A 27049-nucleotide genomic window follows, 5' to 3' on the forward strand; every position below is an offset into this window, starting at 1 on the left:
CTGTTTTGATTAACGAAGTCTAATGAAACTAATCATCAAGTCATTAAAATACATAAAATATCAAGTTTTTTATACACTGGTTCTTTATTCAAGATAAGTATAATAAGAAGTATTTCAAATATCCATGGAGAAAACAGCAAAATTAGGCATTTGATTTTTTTGAAAAGATAATCAACTTTCATTAAAGAAAATTATGTAAAAATTGTATGAAGGTAATTTTCATAATTGAACATTTAATTTTGCTTAAAAGATAGCTCAGTGGTTCTCAATACTGGTAGCCTACAAAATGAAAGAAATACTTTATCTGCTAATTAATCAAGTATAAATGAGTTCTTGATTGAGACTGAAAATATGATCCTGCTTAATCATGAACAGCTGATTTTTGCTGTTGTCTTTCTGATCAACCATTTTGAAACCACTTTCCCAGTCTGTTTTTTCATTAGGCTCTCACTTGATCCCAAGCAGTGCATCCATGCAGAAAAATATTGTTATTGTTCCAGGGAATTGCATTTATGGACAAACAATAAGTTATGCATTTTTTTTTATTGTTGTTGAAACTAGTTTTTTCCTGCTGGCTGGATCTCATGGGAGACTGTTGAAATGGAACTTTTCTCCATTGAACCAAGGTTTCTCATTCTGTTTCACATCTTTGTTCAGCGGGCTATAGGTAAATGAATTCAGCATAGTACTCACAAAAATACAAAACAGTGCTCCATTTTGCCTTGCTGAACAGACTGCTTGTTTGCTGGTCGCAGACACATGCAGAATGGGGAACCAGAAAACCTAGTGCCAAGTGTCAACTGGGAGCCACAGGTGGAGAAAGCTTTTGTGTCTTCCTTCCCTGGGACGTATCATTGTAACGGTGATGAAAATGAAGACGTAGGAGACAGGGATGATGAGTAGGGAACCTGTGAGGCTGATCCCTGTGGACACAGCCAGGGAAATTTGCTTTCTGTGTAGGAACATGTCAACACCAGGAGGGCTGGGTCAGTGCAGTAGAATTGGTTGGTAGTGTCGGTCCATAAACGGACAATGGCTTTCTAATTCAGATTCCCTCTTCTTTACTACATTAAAAGAGCACAACTTAAGTACCCCCATGTTTTTTTCCTTCCATCACATGAAAAGTGATGAATAATTTCTCTCTGTGCTCAAGAGCTCGTGCACAGCATAGCAGTGTATATGGATGTAGGCAGGGACCCCGGCCTCAGAGGAGAATCTCGCTCTCAAGCATCAAGTTAGGATTATGCTCCTGAGGAAGGAAGATTTTCTAAATTGGCTTTGCAGAATTATTTTAAAAATACTCTTTGGGATATACTTTGGAAATGCATTATAAATCTCTCCAGATTGTTTTTCCAAAATGTACTAAGACAACTTTTGCAGGCAGGTTGTTTTATATAATTGTTCATTAAAAATATCATTTGTGTGGAGATTAGTAGTCCATCCTGTGGAAAAAATTGTATCTAAAATTTTCTTCCTAGTACTTGAATCTGGCTGACATAATGATAGGTTTTTTCTGTGTATATAATGTCTGCTCATTCATGTACAATATAATGTTCCTCTGTTTGGTGAATTTATTCACTGCCATAACCAGAGAACTTAGAACAGAAAAAAAAACTTCATCTTTACCATGTAAATAATAAATGAATAAATGGCTGCATGAATGACAAGGCAGAGACAAGAATTTTTCGTTCTGTACTTTCTTAGCCATGTGTCAAGGTATAAATTTCACTGATTCAATATTTCTGAATGACTTAAGCTGGCTAAATATGGAATGCAGGCAGATACACTGTATTCAGTGTTTCATTTATTAAGAACATTTATTTTCTATTTTCTGTCTGAAACAATAGGATATCACACCTGGGAGGCCCTAGAACTCCAATTATCTATTTGTTATTTGAAAGATGTCAATGACCTGCTGCTATTCAGATCGATTTTTCATTATTTTGGCTTTTTTTTTTTGAGTTTGAAAAAAAATCAAGTGTGTATTTCCTCAGTGAGACACGTATAAATGTATGAATATGAATATATATGTACATATAAATATTCACATATGTAATATAGAAAATTGAGCAGATGCAAATGTATCTGCATGTATATTTGAGATTTAGAAGAAATAGGAAACACAGAGGTTAGGGGGAAATATGTGCATTAACATTCTGTTCTGTTAGAACAGGGAGAGTAATTTCCCCACAGATGAGTAGATCAAAGAGTAAATGACGAAGCGGATGGAAAAAATGTGGAATCTGGATCAGACAGAATTCCTCCATCTCTTTGTCACTTTCAGTTTCCAAAGGATAAGAAATGTCTTCTGAAAACCGCACCACAGTGACAGAATTCATTCTCTTGGGACTCACAGATGACCCAGTGCTGGAGAAGATCCTGTTTGGGGTGTTTCTGCTGATCTACCTAATCACGCTGGCAGGGAACCTGTGCATGATCGCGCTGATCAGGACCACGTCCCACCTCCAGAGCCCCATGTATTTCTTCCTGAGCCACCTGTCCTTCGTAGACATCTGCTACTCCTCCAATATCACTCCAAACACGCTGTCCAACCTCCTCGCAGACCAGAAGACCATCTCCTATGCCGGGTGCTTCTCACAGTGTCTTCTCTTCATCGCCCTGGTCATCACCGAATTTTACATGCTTGCTTCCATGGCAGTGGATCGCTATGCAGCCATTTGCATCCCTTTACATTACAGGACCACAATGTCCAGGAACCTCTGCATCTGTCTAGTCACGGTCCCTTACGCTTGTGGCTTCCTGAATGGACTGTCCCAGGCGCTGCTGACCTTCCACTTGTCCTTCTGTGGCTCCCTGGAAATCAATCATTTCTACTGTGCTGACCCTCCCCTGATGATGCTGGCCTGCTCCGATGCCCATGTCAAAAAGATGGCCATGTTTGCAGTGGCTGGCTTTACTCTTTCAAGTTCTCTCTTCATCATCCTCCTGTCCTACCTTCTCATCCTTGTGGCCATCCTGAAGATCCGTTCTGCTGAAGGCAGACACAAAGCCTTTTCTACCTGTGGTTCCCACTTGGCAACTGTCACCATATTTTATGGGACCCTCTTCTGTATGTACTTGAGACCCCCATCTGAGAAGTCCGTAGAGGAGTCCAAAATAATTGCCATCTTTTATGCTTTTTTGAGTCCAATGTTGAACCCATTGATATACAGCCTGCGGAACAAGGATGTGATCCATGCCATGCAGCAAATGGTGAAGGGCAATCTCTTTCATAAAGTTGCCATGTAGGGTTCTGTTCATTTGTAATTGCAAAGTGTCTCTGATAACACTGTCAGTCCCTTCAAAGGATAAATCTACTACATTGTATTCTGGTTTTTCTTCTCAGGTTCTTGATTATATTAGCTAATGGCTCCTCAAAATTAAGATCTTTAAGACAAATGTTTTCAAAAAAATCTTAAATATTGAAATTGAAAAGTATTTTCTGTAGAAGATGTCTATGAATAAATTGGGTAGTATTCCACAAATCCATAGAATACTTTAAAGTCTTTATTTGCATGAGGATAAATATAATGTATTCTATGATGGGAACAGGGTACTCTCTCTCCTCTGACTTATAAGTCTACAGACCCATAAGGATGGTCATATTGGGTGATTAGTTTTCACACTACTCTTTTTAAATTAAGATATTATTTCTTCATAGCTCTGTTGCCTGATTGATCACTGGAATCCCCCTCATGAAACTTCTAAATTTGTGGATCACCTATTGGTTTAAACTTTTTGTAAATTTCCCTAACCTAACATCATAGACGTACTGAGAAAATTTTACCATTCAGAAATCCTGTTTATGCTCCTCAGTTTTGAAAATAAACTGTCAGCACCTGCTTTTAAGTTTCCGGGAATATGGATCCAATTCCAATTGCAGTGTTGTGTGATGGCATTCCAGATATATTTTTCATATAGCAGCTCTGATTTAGGTCTAATTTCTTAAGAGTTCATAGAGTCTTATCAATTGGCTTCTGTAGGCCCTAGAATGCCCTAAAACAGCATGCAAATGACTCCCATATATGCACCTTTTTTGGAGAATAACACCCAATGTTTATTTTGGATCATAAGAGTTACTGTGAGTCATTATTTTCCAGAGATGTCTGTCCAGTAATTCTCAAAATTTGTATTGAGAAAATTAACAGTAAAGAAGGTCATCAAGAGATATATCATCATTCACATTATTTCTCACAACATTAGTCAAGTAGGTGGCTGCATATTGAAATATATATGAAGCTCTTTTAAAAATTACCTGAAATATTTGGTTTCTAATATTGTGCACTCTGATTTTAGGTAAGACTATACTAAACGACCACATGAAAACAATTGCTCTCTTTCCTGTAATGTGTTCAAAATATTTCCAAGAAAAACACTGAGATGACCTGCAGGTTTAGAAATCTGTGCTCCATTTTTAATTCTAAGTTGATTGAACAAGGCTGGTTTTATAAAAAATGTTCACTGTAAATAAAATTACAGAACATGTAAGTAATATTTATCAGAAATATGTCCTAAAGCAACAGAAAATTTCTGTTTGTATTTTGTTTATTTCTCAATAAATTGAAATGCATTCATATTCTTAAAATACATAAAACAAATTTGAAATCATTTGTCATACACAAGTTTGAATATTGATTTTTCTTTCGGTAATATACTGTTTGTATTTTCACACAGACTAAATGCTTACAGTGTATATCATTTTTTAATGTGGTATAGCTGACAAAATTACATCATATTTAACGTTAATCTGCCTTCATGTTCCCTCAGCTATGTGTTATTATTCCTATTTAAAGATAAAGTACATGCCTAGGGATCAATAAATAACTACTCCAAGGTCAGTAAAAGCTAATTGATCTTCCAATGGTTTTTCAGACTCCAAACTTTCTCCACAAAAATGTACTATTCTTATATATTGTAAATAACTTATTATTCTTCCAAGTCAAAAAATATTAAGACATTCATGCATAAAATGAAATAAACAACAATCCCATTACTCCATCATTCTTGAGAGATTTGGTTTCTGATAATAGTGCTGAGTGGGCAAACATCTCATCCTCAAGGAGCTTGGGATTTTCAGAGGAATACAGAGAGAGCGGGTGTTCACAGTCTGAAGAGTTCCTGCCAGAAATAATTGAACCACAGGGGTTTGATCCCTAGATGGTAATTCTGTTATAAAGTCTTCAGGTTCATCCTATCTGTGCTGTCACTGGGAAATCACTCTTTAGCAGGTAGGATTATTCGTGGTTAAAAGGTATTTTGGAATCCAGAAATAAATATTTTAATCAATAAAAATAAAATTATGGGCTGACACGTATACTGATGGATCAGCAAATGTCTGAATTTAAATTCTAGTGATGTTTTCAGAGTACAAGTATTTATAAATATACAGAATAGTGGTAATTTTAATGTAAATGGAATGAGACCTAAGAGAACATTTACTTCATTAGTAATTATTGATCATGTCCGTTTTGGAAAGCACTGTTCCAGGTGCCAATAACAGTTACAGATTAGATAAGCTCCTTGTCCGTAAGCGCTCACACTTTGATGTTGAGTCTTCTTTTAGACTAGACGTGGATTGTCACCAAATAATAGTAGCGACAATAGCTGCAACTTAATGAAGGGCTCACTACATGTCAGACATATTTTTAAATTTTACCTGGATTAACTGCCTCAAATGGAGGAAGTTACTATTTGCAATCATATCTTATGCATGAGGAAAATTGGGCACACAGAGATGAATCACCTTTCCAGCCGCACAGTAGGAATAAGCGGGTATAGGTTTTCCAGCCCGGAAGCCTGGCTGCAGACTCCCAGTAACGGGTACCCCTTGGCTGACTCTCAATAACTTAGCATGTTTACTGTTTCTTGCTTCATGAAGAAAAAGAAGCGGTGGTGTTCAATAATCATTTTGGTTCCTTCTGAGTTAACAGTGATGGTTTTAGTAATTATAAGCATCTTTTCATGTACTATTCTGCACCCTCTTCCTAGAAAATTGGCCACTTTTAGTTTTACCATCAATGTTAATTATTTAAAGTTAATTAAAAATGCACTTCATGAAGATGTCTTGAAATTCATTTTTCTATTTCAGCTGAACCATGACCACATTCAAAGGAGACATCACCCTTGTTAAAGCTAAATTCCACCCTCTAGACTGGGTGGCTGGGTTGTGGCAGCGGGCAGCTACCTGAGGGCGCCTCGGGGTGAGCTTGCATGTCAAGAGTGCAAAGCCTCAGGCGTTCCCAGAGCAACCTCTGTCTGCTGACAGGGCTCCTGTGTTTCCTTGCTCAAAACGGGTTAATATATTGTGTTGTGCTCGTTAAGTATGGTTATTCCCTTCAAGCACCCAGTGAATTTTCTGGATGTTCATTCCTTGTGTTGTCTACTTGCCCCACACTACAATACAAATGGAAATATTATTTGGACTCTTGATTAATGTTCCAGGAAATAGACATAATTATAATTGCCATCCCAGCACCAAAGATTTGTCTGTTATGATAAATACTGTGACCTTATGAATCAAATAAAAAGAAACACACAATATTTGTGAGTCCACTGATTTAGGTGACCAGTCTTGCATTTTCCTAGCTGGTCAAAAAGTCCAAAGCGTACATATATAGATCGGAAAAATGCAATGGACGGGTGCCGAGTGGTGCATTTACAAAGTACCTTACAAAATGACCTGAAGCCATCCGTGGCATTGTACGTAATAATAAGAGTCAGGATGTTATTGCCACACTGGGGAATGTGTCTTGAAGGAGGATGTAGATTTTTCCACGGTGGTCGTTGTCATCACTTGTATCCTGAACAGAAGCTGGGAGATACACTTCATATATCTTATGTCCTGTCTCCTCAGTTTTATGGTGAATATGATAATTATTTCAGTGTGGCCTTTTACATGTTTTTAAAAATTTAAATTGAATCCACGTTAAGTTTTCTTAATATTTTCAGGTGTTAAAATGAAGTAGAATTACAACAAAATCATTATGATCTTGTCAACATTTTTTCAATATTTCCTCCTCTCCCAGCAGGGAAATTTTAATACATTATTATTTCACCTAATCACTCCCCTAATGAACATTTTATACCACTGACACATGCATATGTAAATATCTATATACACATACATATGTATATATATATATATATATATATATATACTTATAGTATATGTATGCTTATCTGATTTCTTACAAAGAACACTAATTTTCATTTGTGCCCATGAACCAATTTTGTCCCAATAATTGGTAATAATACACAATGGAAAGGAGCCCCTGAGCTGAATCTTAAAACTTAAGAAAGATTCGGTGATGCGAGGCCACCTGCAGAAGATGGGAGCAGGGAGAATGGTCATTCATAGCAGGGGAAGGAAGAGCTTGAAAATGACCTTGAGGATAGAAAGGTAAGTAGATCCTAGTTTAAAACGATATGGGCCATCCAGCAGTGCCACTCCCCACATCAGTTTAGCTGTGAAGAGCAGATGAGCTTCAATGACCGATGTTTAGAGTCCACATCAAATGGTACATTGTGGAAAAAAAGATTACAAGTTCACAGAAAAGCCGTAATTAATGAAATTGTTTAAGGCAAGTGTAAGTACAAAAATCTGAATAAAGACTGGCATAAAAGGTAGTCTTTTCAAAGATAAAAAGGCTTGTAGGAAAGTCTTTAATATGATTGTCTTTATATATAAGGAGCTCTCTACATTAATTTAGATATTTAGAATATCAACTGCATGTTTACTAGGTGGTTTCTTTGTGCCTCCTGCATTTATAAATTTGAGGGAAGAGGAACAACTATAATATGACATGATGGGCATGACAGATAAATGACAAATGCATTTTTATTTCCTTTATCTTAGCCCTCATTTGAAGCCAAGCACAATGTCAGAGGAAAACCACACGGCAGTGACTGAGTTTATTCTCCTGGGACTGACAGATCGCCCCGAGTTGCAGCCTGTCCTCTTTGTGGTCTTCCTAGTCGTCTACCTGATCACCGTGATTGGCAACGTGAGCATGATTTTGGTAATCAGAAGTGACTCAAAACTCCACACGCCAATGTACTTCTTCCTCAGCCACCTCTCCTTTGTAGACCTCTGTTACGCCACCAGTGTCTCTCCTCAGATGCTGGTTCATTTCTTATCCAAGAGAAAAACCATATCTGTCAGTGGTTGCTTTATACAATTCCACTTTTTCATTGCCCTGGGGATCACAGACTACTACATGCTCACAGTGATGGCTTATGACCGCTACGTGGCCATCTGCAACCCTTTGTTATATGGCAGCCAAATGTCCAGATGCGCCTGCCTCTCTCTTGTTGCCGCTCCTTATATTTATGGCTTTGCAAATGGTCTGGTCCAGACCATCCTGATGCTTCGTCTCTCCTTCTGTGGACCCAATGAGATCAACCACTTCTACTGTGCAGACCCACCTCTCCTAGTCCTTGCCTGCTCGGATACGTATGTCAAAGAAATGGCCATGTTCGTGGGGGCTGGTTCCAACCTCACCTGCTCTCTCACCATCATCCTCATCTCCTACATTTTCATTTTTACAGCCATTCTCCGTGTCCGCTCTGCTGATGGGAGGCAAAAGGCCTTCTCCACGTGTGGGTCCCATTTGACCGCTGTCACTGTCTTTTACGGGACGTTGTTCTGCATGTATCTGAGACCCCTTTCTGACGCATCAGTAGAGCAGGGAAAAATTGTAGCTGTTCTTTATATCTTTGTGAGCCCTATGTTAAACCCTTTCATCTACAGCCTACGCAACAAAGATGTTAAAAGAGCAATCAAGGAAGTTTTCCACAAGAATTGTTTACTAAATAAATGAGAAGACCACCTCTACAAACATAAGTAATCATTAAGTCAACACACAATACAACTCTTATTTCCAATGTATCAGGTGACCAGTTACTCTTAAATTGAGATCTCATTGCCTGAATCTGTTTCTCTCCTTATTTCCTGCATGGAACTCTAACATAAATTTAATGTTTTTATCCTCATGTAGAGTCTTAATATGTGTTGTGTTTATATATACACAGAATTATACAGTATTATTTTGCCAGATAAACTCAATAAACATGTCTTTACTGTATGTATCTTTCTTCAATTTATTTTAATTTTCACTAAATCCCTTTAGATTATCTATGCTAATTCATGTAGCATTGTTTTTCAGTGATATATTCCATGCTCTTCCAAGCAAAGTGAAATGTTTCTAAATGCTTTGATAATAGTTGGAGATTTCTCTTTCGTTCAGTTGTATGTCCATATCCTCTGTCCAATTTTAAGGTGTTACTTTTTATCTTTAATTCTTATATTTGTAACAGCTATTCATGTATTCTGTACTAGGTACTAAACTCCTAATGATATACCCAGTGCAAATATTTTCAACCTGTTAGTTGTTTGTATTTAATTTTTGTGTATGATACATTTGGTGGTGCAGAACTTTTTATTTAAACAAAATTCAAATTTATTAATTTTTTTTGTGTGTCTTGTATATCTTGTCTAAACTATTCTTTTTTACTATAAAGCTGTTCTTTCTTTTCTTTCATGTTTCCAAGTTACTTTTGCATATTTAAGTCTGTATTATTCTTGGTGTTATAAATGTTGTCAGGCAGAAATTAACTATTTTTTAATGAAAATGATCAGTTTTCCATGTTTTGAATTCTCCGTATTTTTTTCATTAGGTTTTTAGTGTAAACTCTGTCATCTATGAGTTTCCATATATGCATCAGTTTTTGAGTTCTAATTCTAGGACTAGTTCGTGAATATATTCATCAATACAAACTATTTTTATAAAAATAGCTTTCCAAGCCACTATATGGAAGCTAGAAACAGATATTTCCTTGAAGGATCTGTGCCACAAGATGCCATTAAAATGTTCAGGATTACCTGTGTTCTTTTCAGAGACCACATCCATCATTTTTTTTGTAAGACACATGAAAACAACTTCACTGATCCAGTAATGGCGGCTATGAGAATGAGAAAGACAAAGTAACTTACAGTCTGTAATAAGACCTGTGATTATTTTAAAACTCATATTTATACCATAATCTAGAATTTAGGTGGTTCTTATTAATAGCTATTGAGTTCATAAACTGTCACTGTGCCCTTTACATTCAGGCTATGGGAGGGCAAGCTCTACTCTTTACTACGTCCCATTGTGATCTTTGTGAATTCTTAACAATGAACACTCTCACCCTGAAATTTTAAATATGCATATCTCTTCCCTCCCCCCATGAGCCAGAAGCTTTTACAAAGTTTTTCACTTCCCTTTTGCTCTCTCTGCATTGACAGTGCAGTGGTGAAGGAAGGTTTCCCTCTCTATTTATTAACTATACGAATGAATGAATGAATGCCACAATAGCTGGAGAACGGTTAGTATGGTGTGAGCATGTCACCACGGCACAACTATCAACAGTGAGTTTTCCCAGACTAATGTTTTCCCTTTTTGAATCCCAGGCTCACAGTAGATCATTTGTATATGCCAGGGAAAGTCACTTAACCTCTCTATGCCTCAGTTTCCCATCTGTAAAAGGAAGATAATGATACTAATGACCCATAGAGCTGTGTGAGGATTCACTGAGCTGAGGCTTGTAAAGTGCTGAGCCTGATGCCTGGCAGATAGTAGGTACTCTATGCTTATTTTGTATTATTAATTCTCACCATTCTGTTTCTTTACTCCTGTATCTCAGACACTTTAGTCACTTACCAGTTCATCTCCGTACAGAATTTCACTTTTGATGGATAAGGAAATGTGCTCAATATAATGTAAAGGTATCAGGGAGGGAATTTGCTGCATATTTACTGAATTAAGTGCACATTGCACACCCCTAGTATTATTCAGCAAGCATTAGCTGATCACCGTTTTCCCCCAGGCTCAGGACCTGTGCTAGCTGTGGAGATCACTGTCCTTGCCCTTTAGGGTCTACAGTCTAGTGATGGGAATAGAAACATTAGCAGGTAATACAACAGAGTGTGTTAGACAAGGATGGGGGCAGCGCCCTAGGACAGCAGGGACGATGGAGGTCAGCCCCACGTCTGTGGAGGCAGAGAGAGTGTCTTTTGTGAAGATGTCAACTGCAGCCCTTGTCCCCACCAGGCGCAATGAGAATTTGAAGGGAATAAGGAATGCACTGACTGGAGGGAAGCTGGGGACATATCAAAATGGTGCTAGAAGGAAGCACAGGCTCAGCAGGTTGAGGCACAGCAGAGACCTACATTTGGGAAAGAGTCAACTGAGTGTGTGTAAATACAGGGGTTCAATCCCACCCTGCCACTTGCCAGCCAAGAGACTCTAAGTGAATTAGTCCATCACTATTCACTCTGAGGAGCCTCTGTTTCTTTAGCCAAAAGTGCAGGATGGAGTCCTTACCTGTAAGAAATGCATTTGAGAATCAATTCAGTTACCTTCATGAGAGATGCCCAAAATTACAAAGTGCTCACCAAGGTGTTTGCCAATGACCCTGTGTGTTTCACAGTCCTGTATATGATTTACCCCTCCCAGGACTTCAGTGTTCACCAGAAGACATTGCTAAGAGCACTGGATTTTAGGGGAGCAGGCAGTTGTAGAATAAAAGAAAAAGAAATCTTAAAAATCATAACTGCAAAATTTCAATAGGAAACTTTTTTGCCTTCCAGTGATCTCTTGGGACAATGTTAAATAGGGAATTATGGGAAATATGATTGAGACATATGATTAGCTTCCTGATCCAGGAGAACTCCAATTATTCCCAAAGGGTCTGGTTCCCTGGATGGCACTCATTTCTCCAACTCTGAAGCCCCATGAAATTTACATGAGAGCAGGTCTGTACCTCCCACTTGCTGGTATAAATGCCAGGACATTTTACATCTGAGAGAAGCACCCATGAACTTCCTCAAAGAAAGGTGAGCAAAAAGGTGCAAATCAGAGGTAGAGTTAAATTTTTGTAGTTTAGTTTCCTTTTAGTCCAGAGGATTTGGTATTGAAGTCTCAAACGGAAGCCACAAATCTCCCCCATTAGCTCAGTATACGTAAATGCACTCATTCGTGTTTCAGTAGCAGAACTTAGACCTCAACTAAGTTGCCTGCTAACAAGCTTACTGAAAATTCCTTTTGTCTCCCTGGCCAACAATCAGCTTCCTACTGTCCTTGAGCCACTCCTTTGCGGGCTCTTTCTCCATCAGGTGGGGTTGTCCCTGCTGTGAACTAGCAAACCCACAAGTGCCTTGTTGAGCGGATGTTCACTCTTCACTCTGGCCTGACACAGCTGCACAAAGCTGTGATCTTCCTTCTCTGTGAACACATACTGTTCACAGTCTTTTTCTCGTCTCTCCACCTATCAGTACATCTGCTCTTCTGCAGTTTCATATTTCCGGACCCCACACAAGTCACTGAGCTGTGAGTCCAGACCATTCTAGAACCCCCAGGCAGTCACTCAGTGGCATGCAAGAGAGGAGGCCTTCTTCCACTGAGCCCCTGGAGTCCAGATTCCTGCTGTGTCTATGAATCTGAAATCCCCACAGCTTGATCTTTTCCCTTCCATTTTCCTCTGTGCCTGTAATCACTATCTATTCCCTTTCTGGGGTTTTCTGGATGCAAAAATACATGAAAATATCTACTCTTCCAGTTTGATGATGTCATGTAAGTAAGCTTTTTTCAAAGTATTTTCTTACAGACATTTCTTGAAGAGAGGCTGCCACTAACAGCCAAACACTGTTCTTTACTGAGGCTCATTGTTATCGTTGATGGGAAAGGCGTAGATGGAAATGAATCCAACTTTCAAAGATGGGAAATATTTGAGTTTTTGGGAACTTGTCAGCTGGGACTTTCTGCACCTCTGTGCATGAGCCCTGCACAAGTTCACATCACTAGCATTCCAAGGGAAGATATCTTTGCATTGTTCTTTAATCTTCCTATAATAGCCTGATTGGCTTTTTTTTCTTCCTTTTCAGTTTGTTGCTTCAGAAAGTCACCCTCTCATCAGTTCTTCATCGTTGTTACTATGTAAAGTTTCAGCACCCTTTCTGCCAGACTCCACTTTCTGTTTTTTCTCCACGTCAGTGCGTCTCTGTCCACTGAACTGTGGATGCCTGGAGAGTGGTGGTTTTTGAAGGTTTTGTCAGTTTTTGCATGGACAGTCCCTAATCAGAGAAGATGATGAGTATTTGTTTGATGAGTATCTTGTTTTGTGTCCACAGTGACTTGAGGGGGAGACAGAACAGATATTATAGGTCCCAGTTACAAAGGGGAAATAAAGTGACTTGGAGTTAAGACTCATTACACATTGTCAAAACCTATTATTGGTGTATTCAGCAATGTTCATTAAGTACTTACTAATCGAGAAAGGTGACTTTGTCTTTCTATAACTTATGCTAAAGTAAGACTCATTTTGAAATTAGAGAAGCATTGGGAAGTTTTCAAAAGTATAATTATAATAAAAAGGGCAAGAAATAAAAGCATTTGAGAGAAAGAAAGAAGGGAATAAACACTTACTGTGACATGAAGGAGTAATGAAATGCATAGAGTGTTATAGCTGCATAGAACAAGTGATTCTTAAATTAAATACTATGTAAAACAGTTCTTTCCTTTATCTACACTTATGTCAGTGCTACAGACGCTCCCCAAAATAGTAAGTGAATATTCGTGTGATTTTATGATTCCTTGTCCATTTTTTCTGTCATGTTTTTTGAGGGAACATTATTTTAAAAACTTCTTACTGAAGTATAGTGGACATATAATATTATATTAGTTTCAAGGGTATGTCATAGTGGCTCGACATTTCTATACAACAGGAAATGGTCCCCATGAAGAGTGAGGTTACCACCTGTCACCACACAAGGTGATGGCAGTATTATTGTCTATATTCTCTATGCTCTACTTTTCTCCCCTGTGACTTATTCATTTTAGAATTGGAAGTTTGTAGCTCTTAGTTCTCTTTACCTATTTTGCTTGCTCTCCATCCTGTCAGCTCTAGCACTCACCAGTTTGTTCTCTGAACCTTCATCTGCTTTTTTAAAATTTTTTTAAATTCACATCTGTTTTTTTATGAGCCTTTTTCTGTTTGTTAATTTTTGTTTGTTTTGTTTTCTCTATTCCACATATAAATGAAATCACACAGTATTTGTCTTTCTCTGTCTGATGAGTTTCACTTAGCATAATGCCCTCTAAGTCCACCCATGTTGTCACAAATACAAGATTTCATTCTTTTTCATGGCTGCCTAGTGTCCCATTGTATGTATGTACCTCTTTTCATTATCCATGCATCTACTGACAGACACTTAGGTTGTGTTCATATTTTGGCCTTTATGAACAATGCTGCCGTAAACACAGGGCTGCATGAATGATTTTGAATTAGTGATTGCGTTGTCTTCAGGTAAATACACAGAGGTGGATATACTGGATTGTGTAGTTTTTCTATTTCTAGTTTTTTGAGGAATCTCCATACTGTTTCCGTACTGGCTTCACAAGTTCACATTCCCACCAACAGTGCACATGGTTTCATTTTCTTCCACATCCTCTCCAACACTTGCTATTTCATTTATTTGCCATATGTTTATAGGAGCACTGTGATTGTGCCTTTTTAAAATTATGTTTCTGGTAACATCTGCATTAGAATATTCTGAACAATTGTTACATGTGAAGTTCCCCATACGCCACATAAAAGTATTATTAACAAACTTTCTGTGAATTTCCTTGATTAACAAACTTCCCTACTAATTGCTTTATAGACTAAAGTTCAAAGACATTGAATTCTCCTAAGTCTACAACATCATGTAGAGCTCTGTGGGATTCAGAAATGAGTAAAACATTGCAATTCATTCGTTCTTTCATGCTTACACTCCATTTTTCACTTCTTTTCTTAACTCAGTATTTAAGTCACAGTGCAATAATAACTGGACTTTGGCCCTGCCTCTGAAAGAATAATATGGGAGGAATTAGTAGTAGATACATCATGGTGATGTATGGTGCTGAAGAGTAAATTAGAGGTATGTAGGATGCACTGGAAGCAGAAAGCACAAATGGTTATATTCAATCCCATGTATGATGGTAGTGAAGTGAGAAATGTTTCTCAAACCATACGCCTTTAAAAAGGGCCTGATAAGATAAGCAGACTTTGAGAGGTAAAAATAAATAGTGCAGGGAGACAGGGCATATATAGCATCACTGTAATTATGGATATAGGAAGAGCTGTATGTTTAGTTATCTATAGGTATATAGCTTAGGTATAACTGTCGTTATAGAGATAGACATTCAGCTGACCCTTGAACAACACAGGGTTAGTGTGCTGATTACCGACCCAGTTGGAATGTAATTGGTATTGTATGTACAAGCTTAATTTGTATCATGTGATGATTTGATACAACTGCCTATTGTGATACAATGATCACAATGAGGTTGCATCTATCATCTCACATAATTATAATTATTTTGTCATACTGCTGCTGGTGAAATCATTTATGATCCACTTTCTTAGCCCTTTCAAATAGGCAGGACAGCCTTGCTACCTAACTGTAGTCACCGTTGTGTACTTCAGCACTGCAGAGCTTATTTATTTAATAAGCTGAAGTGTGAATCTCTGATGGGCATGTCCCTACTTACCCCAGTCCTGCCCCTGGCAACCACCATCCTACTCTCTGTTTCTATGAGATGAGCTTTCTTAGATCCACAGACAAGTGCGATTATACAATATTTGTCTTTCTCTGTCCTTCCTAAGATGGAATAAATCAAAAACTGTCTAAATAGTAAAAGGAAGTAGCCTACTGAAACAAGTCACATCAAAATTAAGTGATATTATGTACTTATGAAGGAGTCAGTTGTAAAGTGAATCAACCAGTCTGGGATATGTTTATGCTACTATTTAGTTTTAAAACACTAAAACCAAATATGCATGCATACTTGAGCAGCTGCTATTTAAATGGTTTGTAGGTAGACAAGAATTGAGAAATAATACGTCATAATAATGATAGTTGTTAATGTTGTAGGGACAAAATCATATAACACTCTACTGAAGGAAAGGAAAATTCTAAATCAGAATAGGCATACCCTGTTAAGAAGGGAATTTTTTTTGATTAAGGAAGCCTAATGAAACTAATAATGAGGTCATTAAAATACATAAAATATTAAGTTTTTTATACACTGGTTCTATATTCAAGATTAGTATAATAAGAATTTCAAATATCCACTGAGAAAATAGAAACATTAGAGATTCGAGTTTTTTTGAGAAGATAATCAACTTTCACTAAAGGAAATTACGTAAAAGTTGTATGAAGATAATTTTCATCATAAAGCACTTAATTTTGCTGGTAAGATACCTCAGTGGTTCTCCATACTGGTGGCCCACAAAATGAAAGAAAGAACTTACCTGCTAATTAATCAAGTATAAATGAGTTCTTGAGTGAGACTGAAAATATGATCTGCTTAATCATGAACAGCTGATGTCTGCTGTTGTCTTTCTGATCAACCATTTCTAAAGCACTTTCCCAGCCTGGGTTTCCATTAGGCTCTGCCTTGTTCCCAAGCAATGCATCCATGCACAAAAAATATCAGTATTGTTCCAGGGAATTGCATTTATGGACAAGCAAAATGGTACACATTATTTTTTTTTATTTTTGTTGAGACTAGTTTTTTCCTGGCAGGTGGATCTCATGGCAGACTGTTGAAATGGAACTTTTCTCCATTGAACCAAGGTTTCTCATTCTGTTTCACATCTTTGTTCAGCAGGCTATAGATAAATGAATTCAGCATAGTACTCACAAAAATACAAAACAGTGCTCCATTTTGCCTTGCTGAACAGACTGCTTGTTTGCTGGTCGCAGACACATGCAGAATGGGGACCCAGAAAACCTAGTGCCAAGTGTCAGCTGGGAGCCACGGGTGGAGAAAGCTTTTGTGCCTTCCTTCCCTGGGACGTATCATTGTAACGGTGATGAAAATGAAGACATAGGAGAAAGGGATGATGAGTAGGGAACCTGTGAGGCTGATCCCTGTGGACACGGCCAGGGCAGTTTGCTTTCTGTGTCTGAACATGTCAACACCAGGAGGGCTGGGTCAGCGCAGTAGAAAGGGTTGGTGATGTCGGTCTATGAAGGGACAAAGTTTTACTGGTTCAGATTCCCTCTTCTTTACTCTATTAGAAAAGTACAACTTAAGTTCCCCCGTGTTCCATAGTATGAAAAGTGATGGCTAATTTCTCTCTCTGGGCTAAAGAGCTCGTGCACAGCATAGCAGTGTATATGGATGTAGCCATGGACGCTGGCCTCAGAGGAGAATCTCACACTCAAGCATTAAGTTAAGATTATGCCCCTGAGGAAGTAATATGTTTTTAATTGGCTTTGCAGAATTATTTTTAAAATACTCTGTGGAATGCACTTAAGAAATACATTATAAATTTCCCCACCTTGTTTTTCCAAAATATATTAAGACTACTTTTGCAGGTAGGTTGTTTATATAATTGCTCCCTAAAAATATCATATGTGTGGAGATTAGTAGTCCATCCTGTGAAAAAAATTGCATCTGAAATTTTCTTCATAGTACTTGTTTCTGACTGACATAATGATACACATTTTTTATGTGTATATAATGTCTGCTCCTTCCTGTGCAATATAACATCCCTCTGGTTGGGCAATTTATTCCCTGCCATAACCATAGAACTTAGAACAGAGAAAAAAATCTTCATCTTTACAGTGTAAACAATAAATGAATAAATGGCTGCATGAATGACAAGGCAGAGAGAACAGTTTTTCATTTTGTACTTTCTTAGCCATGTATCAAGACATAAATTTCACTAATTCAATATTTCTGAACGAAAATAAGCTGGCTGAATTTGGGTTGCAGGCGGAAATACTATATTCAGTGTTTCATTTATTGAGAACATTTATTGTCTATTTTATGCCAGAAACAATCGGATATCACACCTTGGAGGCCTTAGAACTCCAACTATCTGTTATTTGAATGATGCCAATGACCTGGTTCTGTTCAGATCTATTTTTCATTCCTTTGGCTTTTTTTTCTTAAGAGTTAAAAAAAAATCAAATATATATTTCCTCAGTGAGACATGTATAAATGTATGAATATGAATATATATGTACATATAAATATTCACATATGTAATATTATTACATAATTAATATCACCATTAATATATATGCAAGTGGGAGGAAAAGTGAGTGCATGCAAATGTATCTGCATGTATATTTGAAATTTAGAAGCAATAGAAAACACAAAGGTTAAGGGGAAATATGTGCATTTAACGTTCTGTTCTGTTTGTTAGAAAAGGAAGAGTAATTTCACCACAGACGAGAAGATCAAAGAATTAATAATGAAGTAGATGGAAAAAATGTGGAAACTGGATCAGACAGAATTCCTCCATCTCCTTGTCACTTTCAGTTTCCAAAGGATAAGAAATGTCTTCTGGAAACCGCACCACAGTGACTGAATTCATTCTCTTGGGACTCACAGATGACCCAGTGCTGGAGAAGATCCTGTTTGGGGTGTTTCTGCTGATCTACCTAATCACGCTGGCAGGGAACCTGGGCATGATCGCGCTGGTCAGGACCACGTCCCACCTCCAGAGCCCCATGTATTTCTTCCTGAGCCACCTGTCCTTCGTAGACATCTGCTACTCCTCCAATATCACTCCAAACATGCTGTCCAACCTCCTCGCAGACCAGAAGACCATCTCCTATGCCGGGTGCTTCTCACAGTGTCTTCTCTTCATCGCCCTGGTCATCACCGAGTTTTACATGCTTGCTTCCATGGCAGTGGATCGCTATGCAGCCATTTGCAGCCCTTTACATTACAGGACCACAATGTCCAGGAACCTCTGCATCTGTCTAGTCACGGTCCCTTACGCTTGTGGCTTCCTGAATGGACTGTCCCAGGCGCTGCTGACCTTCCACTTGTCCTTCTGTGGCTCCCTGGAAATCAATCATTTCTACTGTGCTGACCCTCCCCTGATGATGCTGGCCTGCTCCGACGCCCACGTCAAAAAGATGGCCATGTTTGCAGTGGCTGGCTTTACTTCTTCAAGCTCTCTCTTCATCATCCTCCTGTCCTACCTTCTCATCCTTGTGGCCATCCTGAAGATCCAGTCTGCTGAAGGCAGACACAAAGCCTTTTCTACCTGTGGTTCCCACTTGGCAACTGTCACCATATTTTATGGGACCCTCTTCTGCATGTACTTAAGACCCGCATCTGAGAAGTCCGTCGAGGAGTCCAAAATTATTGCCGTCTTTTATGCTTTTTTGAGTCCAATGTTGAACCCACTGATATACAGCCTGCGGAACAAGGATGTGATCCATGCCATGCAGCAAATGGTGAAGGGCAATCTCTTTCATAAAGTTGCCATGTAGGGCTCTGTTCATTTGTAATTGCTAAGTGTCTCTGATAACACAGTGACTCCCTTCAATGGATAAATCTACTTCTTTATATTCTGATTTTTCTTCTTGGGTTCTTGATGATATTAGCTAATATCTCCTCAAAATTAAGATCTTTAAGACAAATGTTTTCAAAAAAATCTTAAATATTGAAATTTAAAAGTATTTTCTGTAGAAGATGTCTGTGAATAAATTGGGTAGTATTCCACAAATCCATAGAATACTTTAAAGTCTTTATTTGCTTGAGGATAAATATAACGTATTCTGTGATGGGAACAGGGTAGTCTCTCTCCTATGACTTAAAAGTCTACAGACCCATAATGATGGTCATATTGGGTGATTAGTTTTCACAGTACTCTTTTTAAATTAAGACATAATTTCTTCATATCTCTGGTGCCTGATTGATCACTGGAATCACCCTCGTGAAACTTCTAAATTTGTGGATCATCCATCAGTTTAAGCTTTTTGTAAATTTCCCCAACCTAACATCATAGGCATACTGAGAAATTTTTCCCATTCAGAAATCCTATTTATGCTCCTCAGTTTTGAAAATAAACTGTCAACACCTGCTTTTAAGTTTCCGGGAATATGGATCCAATTCCAATTGCAGAGTTGTGCGATGGCATTCTAGATATATTTTTCATGTAGTAGCTCTGACTTTGGTCTAATTTCTTAAGAGTTCATAGAGTCTATCAATTGTATTCTGTAGACCCAAGTATGCTCTAAAACAGCATGCAAATGACGCATGTATATGCCTCTTTTCGGAGAAGAACAACCAATGTTTATTTTGGTTCATAAGAGTTTTTGTGAGTCCTTAATATCCAGAGAAGTCTGTCCAGTCATTCCAAAATTTGTATTGAGAAAATTACCATTAAAGAAGGTCATCAAGAGATACATCATCATCCACATTATTTCTCACATTATTAGTCAAGTAGATGGCTGCATATTGAAATATATATGAAACATTTTTCAATTGCCTGAAACATTTGGTTTCTAATATTGCGCACTCTCATTTTAGCTAAGACCATAATACTAAACGACCACATGAAAACAACTGCTCTGTTTCCTGTAATGTGTTCAAAATGTTTCCAAGAAAGTCACTGAGATGACCTGCAGGTTTAGAAATCTGGGTTCCATTTTTAATTCTAAATTGATTGAACAAGGCTGGTTTTATAAAAAATGTTCACTGTAAATAAAATTACAGAAGATGTGAGGAAGTAATATTTATCAGTGTTATGCCCTAAAGCAATGGAAAATTTGGTTGTATTTTGTTATGTTTCTCAATAAATTGATAGGCATACATATTCTTAAAATTCGTAAAACAGATTTGGAGTCATTTCCCATATACAAGTTTGAACATTGATTTTTCTTTGATAATATACTGTTTGTATTTTCACACAGACTAAATTCTTTCAGTGTTCATCATTTTTACTGTAGTATAATACACAAAATTAAATCATACATACACTTAATTTCAAAATTCACATACCTATTGTAGAATAACATATAAAAAATACTGAAAGACTTTTAACATTTTGGAATGAACATCAATTTTAAATTTGGTGTAATAGCAAAATTTCTGGTAACTTCCTAATTAAAGAGAGCTGTTTTCTGTATTTGTTGTATTTTTCCCAACATAGTATGTGTGACAAACCATTATTCTGCAACATTAATGTATCGCGTTTTGTTAGGATTGACTCATATCTCTAGGGACGTACCTCTATTCCAACAAGGACTCATTCCTAACTGGGAATTGCTGAATTAAATGCTCTGAACATTTTTAAAGCTTTGTCAATTTTTCTACATGTAAAATTTTCTCCATAAAGCATCAATCATTTATACTTATGAATAGTAATGTCCAAAAGTAACTATTTCACTGTCTCTTCATTAATATTAAGAAATATCATTTTGCTACTTTGTTGTCAGGACTGAAATTCTTAGGAAAGGAAATTGACTTAATTGGAGCAAAAAAGGAAGTGATACATATATTTAACAAATAAAGGATATGTATCAGTTTGGTGATTGTTGTTCATGTTGTTTGTGATGATTCCTCATATGAAGAATGTTTATATATTTTTATTCCAAAAAAGATTAACTTTTTTCAAAATTTATTTTATTTTATTTTCTCTTCCTCTCACTTCTGACATCCTGCTCCTTTCAAACATGGGTAAAACTCAGCTGGCAACTAGATGCCAAAGGGACTCCACTGATGTGATCCACAGAGTTAAGATCCAGGTGGCCAAAGCAAAGCAGAGAAGAAAAACCAATAGGTCGGGGTGGAGTCGAGCGACAAAGGCAAGATCACGTGCACATCGATACCCTCTCTCTGTCCATCATGTTCCCACAGCTACGTGTTATTATTCTTATTTAAAGATAAAGAACATGCCTAGGGATCAATAAATAACTAGTCCAAGGTCAATAAAAGTTAACTGATCTTCCAATGGTTTTTCAGGCTCCAAAACTTTCTCCCCATAAATGTACTATTCTTATATGTTGTAAACAAAACAATTTAATGTTCTTCCAAGTCAAAAAATACTAAGACATTCATGCATAAAATAAAATTAACAACGAATTCCTTTGCTCCATCATTCTTGAGAGATTTGATTCCTGATTCTACTGGGGAGTGGGCAAACATGACGCCCTCAAGGAGCTCAGGATTTTCAGAGGAATACAGAGAGAGCGGGTGTTCACAGTCTGAATGAGTTTCTGTCAGAAATAATTGAACCACAGGGGTTTGATCCCTAGATGAAAATTTTGTTATAAACTCTTCAGGTTCATCCTGTCTGTGTTGTCACTGGGAAATCACTCTTTGGTAAGTAGGATTAAGCATGGTTAAAAGATATTTTGAAATCCAGGAATAAATGTTGTAGTCAATAAAAATAAAATTATGGGCTGAAACGTATACTGATGGATCAGCAAATGCCTGGATTTAAATTCTAGTGATGTTTTCAGAGTACAAATATTTATAAATGTACAGTGGAGTGGTAATTTCAATGGAAATGGAATGAGACCAAAGAGAGCATTAACTTCATCAGTAAATATTTATCAAGTCCATTTGGGAAAGCACTGCTCTAGGTGCAGTTAAGGTTACAGCTACAGATTAGATAAACTCTTTGTCCCAAAGTGCTCACTCCTTGATGTTGAGTCTTCTTTTAGACTAGACCTGGATTTGTCACCAAAATATTAGTAGCTACAACTTATGAAGTGTTTACTACGTCAGATATATTTTTTAATTTTACCTGGACTAACTGCCTTACATGGAGGACGTTACTATTCGTAATTTTATCTTATGCATGAGGAAAATTGGGCACACAGAGATGACTCACTTTCCCAGTGCCCCAGTAGGAATAAACAGTTATGGATTTTCCAGCCCCGAAGCCTGGCTGCAGACTCCCAGTAACTGGTACCCTTGGGGGACTCTCAATAACTAAGCATGTTTACTGTCTTGCTTCATGAAGAAAAGGAAGTGGTGGTGTTCAATAATCATTTTGGTTCTGAGTCAACAGTGATCCTTTTTGTAATTGTAAACAACCTAATCTATGATCTTCTGTACCCCCTTCCTAGAAAATTGGCCACTTTTAGTTTTACCGTCAATGTTAATTTTTAAAGTTAATTAAAAATGCACTTCATGAAGATGTCTTGAAATTCATGTTTCCATTTCAAAACGAACCATGATAACATGCCAAGGAGACGTCACCCTTGTTAAAGCTAAATTCCACCCTCTAGACTGGGTGGCTGGGTTGTGGCAGCGGGCAGCTACCTGAGGGCGCCTCGGGGTGAGCTTGCATGTCAAGAGTGCAAAGCCTCAGGCGTTCCCAGAGCGACCTCTGTCTGCTGACAGGGCTCCTGTGTTTCCTTGCTCAAAACGGGTTAAGATGTGTGTTCTGCTCGTTACAGATGGTTATTCCCTTCAAGCACCCAGTGAATTTTCTGGAATATTCATTCCTTGCACTGCCTCCTTTCCCCGCAGTAAAATATAAATGGGAATATTATTTTGACTCTTAATTAATGTTCCAGTAAATAGATATACTTTGAAAATGCCACCCCGGACCAAAGAGTTGTCTGCTATGATAAATACATACTGTGATCTTATAAATTAAATAAAAAGAAAAACCCAATACTTATGAGCTCATTAATTTAGTTGACTTGTCTTGCATTTTCTTAGCTGATCTAAAAGTCTCAAGTTTACATGTGCAGAGTGAAATAATGCAATGGACGGGATGCTGAGTGGTACATTTACAAAAGTGCCTTACAAAGTGACCTGAACCCATCCACGGCATTGTAGCTAATAAGTATCAGGACGTCATTGCCATACTGGGGAATGTGTCATCAAAGGAGGATATAGATTTTTCCACAATGGTCTTCGCCTTCACCTGTGTCCTGCCAAATGTTGGTAGATGCACTTCATGTATCTTATGTCCTATCTCAGTTTTATGGTGAATATGATAATTATTTCAGTGTGGCTTTTTACATGTTTTTAAAAACTTAAATTGAATTCATGTTAGAGATTTTTTTCTTAATTTTTTTCAAGAGATAAAATGAGGTAAAATTACAACAAAACCATTATGGTAACAATGAGGTAGAATTACAACAAAATTCTTATGATCTTGTCAATCTTTTTTTACAGTATTGCCTCCTCTCTCAACAGGGAAACTTTAATACACTATTATTTCATCTAATCACTTCCCTAATGAACATTTTATACCATTGATACATGTGTATGCATATATCTAAATAAACATACATATAAATACATATATGTGTATGTATGTTTATCTGTATTCTTAAAAAAACCCAGTGATTTACATTTGTGGCTTATGAAGCAATTTTGCCCCAATAATTGGCAATAATACACAATGGAAAGGAGCCCCTGATCTGAGTCTTAAAAGTTAAGTAAGATTCGGTCATGTGAGGCCACCTGCAGTAGATGGGAGCAGGTAAAATAGTCATTCATTGCAGGGTGAAGGAAGAGCTTGAAAATGACCTTGAGGATAGAAAGGTAACTAGACAGATCCTAGCTTAAAACGATATGTGCCATCCAGCAGTGCCACTCCCCACATCAATTTAGCTGTGAAAAGCAGATAACCTTCAGTGACTGATGCTTAGAGACCACATCAGATGGTATGTTGGGGAAAAAAAGATTACAATTTCACATAAAAGCCATGGTGAATGAAAGTGTTTAAGGAAAGTGTAAGTACAAAAATGTCCTAAAGACTGGCAGAAAAGATAAAGTCTTTTCAAACATGAAAAGGCTTATAGGAAAGTATTTACAATATGATCGTCTTTATATATAAGGAGCTCTCTATATTAATTTAGACATTTAGACGATCAATCGCATGTTTACTAGGTTGTTTCTTTGTGCCGCGTGCATTTATAAATTTGAGAGAAGAGAAAGAACTATAATATGACATGATGGGCAGACAGACAAATGACCAATGCATTTTTATTTCCTTTGCTGTGGCCCTCATTTGAAGCCGAGCAAACACAATGTCAGAGGAAAACCACACGGCAGTGACTGAGTTTATTCTCCTGGGACTGACAGATCGCCCCGAGTTGCAGCCTGTCCTCTTTGTGGTCTTCCTAGTCGTCTACCTGATCACCGTGATTGGCAACGTGAGCATGATTTTGGTAATCAGAAGTGACTCAAAACTCCACACGCCAATGTACTTCTTCCTCAGCCACCTCTCCTTTGTAGACCTCTGTTACGCCACCAGTGTCTCTCCTCAGATGCTGGTTCATTTCTTATCCAAGAGAAAAACCATATCTCTCGTTGGTTGCTTTATACAATTCCACTTTTTCATTGCCCTGGTGATCACAGACTACTACATGCTCACAGTGATGGCTTATGACCGCTACGTGGCCATCTGCAAGCCTTTGTTATATGGCAGCCAAATGTCCAGATGTGTCTGTCTCTCTCTTGTCGCCACTACTTATATTTATGGCTTTGCAAATGGTCTGGTCCAGACCATCCTGATGCTTCGTCTCTCCTTCTGTGGACCCAATGAGATCAACCACTTTTACTGTGCAGACCCACCTCTCCTAGTCCTTGCCTGCTCGGATACGTATGCCAAAGAAATGGCCATGTTTGTGGTGGCTGGTTTCAACCTCACCTGTTCTCTCACCATTATCCTTATCTCCTACTTTTTTATATTTACAGCCATTCTGCGTATCCGCTCTGCTGATGGGAGGCGCAAAACCTTCTCTACTTGTGGGTCTCATCTGATGGCTGTCACCATCTTTTTTGGGTCACTGTTCTGTATGCATCTGAGGCCTCCTTCTGAGGCATCTGTAGAGGAGGGGAAAATTGTAGCTGTTTTTTACATCTTTGTGAGCCCAATGTTAAACCCTTTGATTTATAGCCTGAGGAACAAAGATGTTAAAATAGCAATTGGAAAAAGTTTCCACAGGAAGTTGTTTTCCAAGTAAAGTATATATCTTGGTGTAGGTATATATCCTTATTATGTGACCAAATAATGATTATTTTCAATTAACAAATGACATTCTGTAATTGAATATTTGTTTCTTTCAAAATTTGCATATGGTAGGTAAGTTGGAGGAATGTATCTAATTATACACTAATGTTTGCTGTAACTTCTCAGTGGATAAGAAAATAATACTGCATAAAGATTTGAAGAGAAGGTCAAAGGTGCTGGTTTTGCTCTAAAAAATCAAGAAAGAACAGATGATTTAATCCATAATACTCATATTGGTTAAATGTTATAAAAGACAGAATTGCCAAATGATGTTATGACAATGACCAAATGTTTGATTTTTTTAGTGCTAATAATTTCCAAACTATTTTCCAGAAACTTCTCCAATATAGCAAGAGAGTTTTTTCTTTCTTTTTTCTTTATATAAATCATATATCAGTGAAGATCTTTGATTATCTCATTTTACCAATCTCACGTCATTTGAACGATAATCCTCATTCAAGGGAATGCTCATTCATAACGCTTCTGATGGAATGCCAAGTTTCCTTCAGAAGATTTTTTTTCACCAATATTTATTCCCATTAAAAAACTAGTTTTGTTGTTTACTTGTTAATTTTTTTCATGAACCATTTCCAACATACAGTAAAAATAGAAAGTAATATAAAGACCACCTGTGTAAGCAAAAGTAATCATTAAGTGAAGACATGATGGTACTTCTGCTTCAGACATTTTAGATACTTGGATACTATTAAATTGAGTTCCTGGTTATATTCCTCTCTCCATTTCCTTCATTGAATTATAATATGAATTTACAATTTCTTATCCCTACAGAGATTTTTAACATATGCTGCTGTTTATGTATGCACAGAATTATATATTATTTTGTTAGATTTAAAACTTGATATAAATGATATTATATCTTTCTGCAATTTTATTTTTCTCTCTATATTGTTAGATTTATCCATGTTGATTCCTGTGGCATCAGTTTTTACTGATACATTTCTATGTCAGTATATAAATATACCACAATATATCTGTCCATACTACTGTTGATGAATGAATCAATTTTTCCTATTCCTTGATAATATCAAGTCCAGTAATACATTTCCTTGGGAAGTTCTGAGTGTGTACCAATTCAAAAGTTCCTTTCATGTACATGCCTAGGATGGTCATTTTTGGGCCATAAGGTATGACCGTCTTTAAATTTAGTAAATATTGCCAAGTTGCTTTACCAATTTACACTCCTGCCAACAGTGTGAGTGCGCCACTACTT

General features: G+C 37.4%; 4 protein-coding genes across 4 annotated transcripts; all 4 read left to right on the top strand.

Moving 5' to 3' along the window:
* Positions 1-2301: 2301 nt before the first annotated feature.
* LOC118968064 (olfactory receptor 5M1-like) lies at positions 2302-3249 on the top strand. The gene has a single exon (XM_036996726.2). The coding sequence runs from the start codon at positions 2302-2304 to the stop codon at positions 3247-3249; it is 948 nt and encodes a 315-aa protein (XP_036852621.2).
* A 4628-nt stretch (positions 3250-7877) lies between these two features.
* On the top strand, positions 7878-8819 carry LOC118968076 (olfactory receptor 5M5-like). Its single transcript, XM_036996797.2, has one exon. It carries the CDS (start codon positions 7878-7880, stop codon positions 8817-8819), a length of 942 nt encoding a protein of 313 aa, XP_036852692.2.
* Positions 8820-18373: 9554 nt separating this feature from the next.
* LOC118968063 (olfactory receptor 5M1-like) lies at positions 18374-19321 on the top strand. The gene has a single exon (XM_036996725.2). The coding sequence runs from the start codon at positions 18374-18376 to the stop codon at positions 19319-19321; it is 948 nt and encodes a 315-aa protein (XP_036852620.2).
* Positions 19322-24832: 5511 nt separating this feature from the next.
* Positions 24833-25771, top strand: LOC118968065 (olfactory receptor 5M5-like). Its single transcript, XM_036996727.1, has one exon. The coding sequence runs from the start codon at positions 24833-24835 to the stop codon at positions 25769-25771; it is 939 nt and encodes a 312-aa protein (XP_036852622.1).
* The last annotated feature ends 1278 nt before the right edge of the window (positions 25772-27049 follow it).

Source organism: Manis javanica, chromosome 11, assembly GCF_040802235.1.
Source record: "Manis javanica isolate MJ-LG chromosome 11, MJ_LKY, whole genome shotgun sequence".
NCBI lineage: Eukaryota > Metazoa > Chordata > Mammalia > Pholidota > Manidae > Manis > Manis javanica.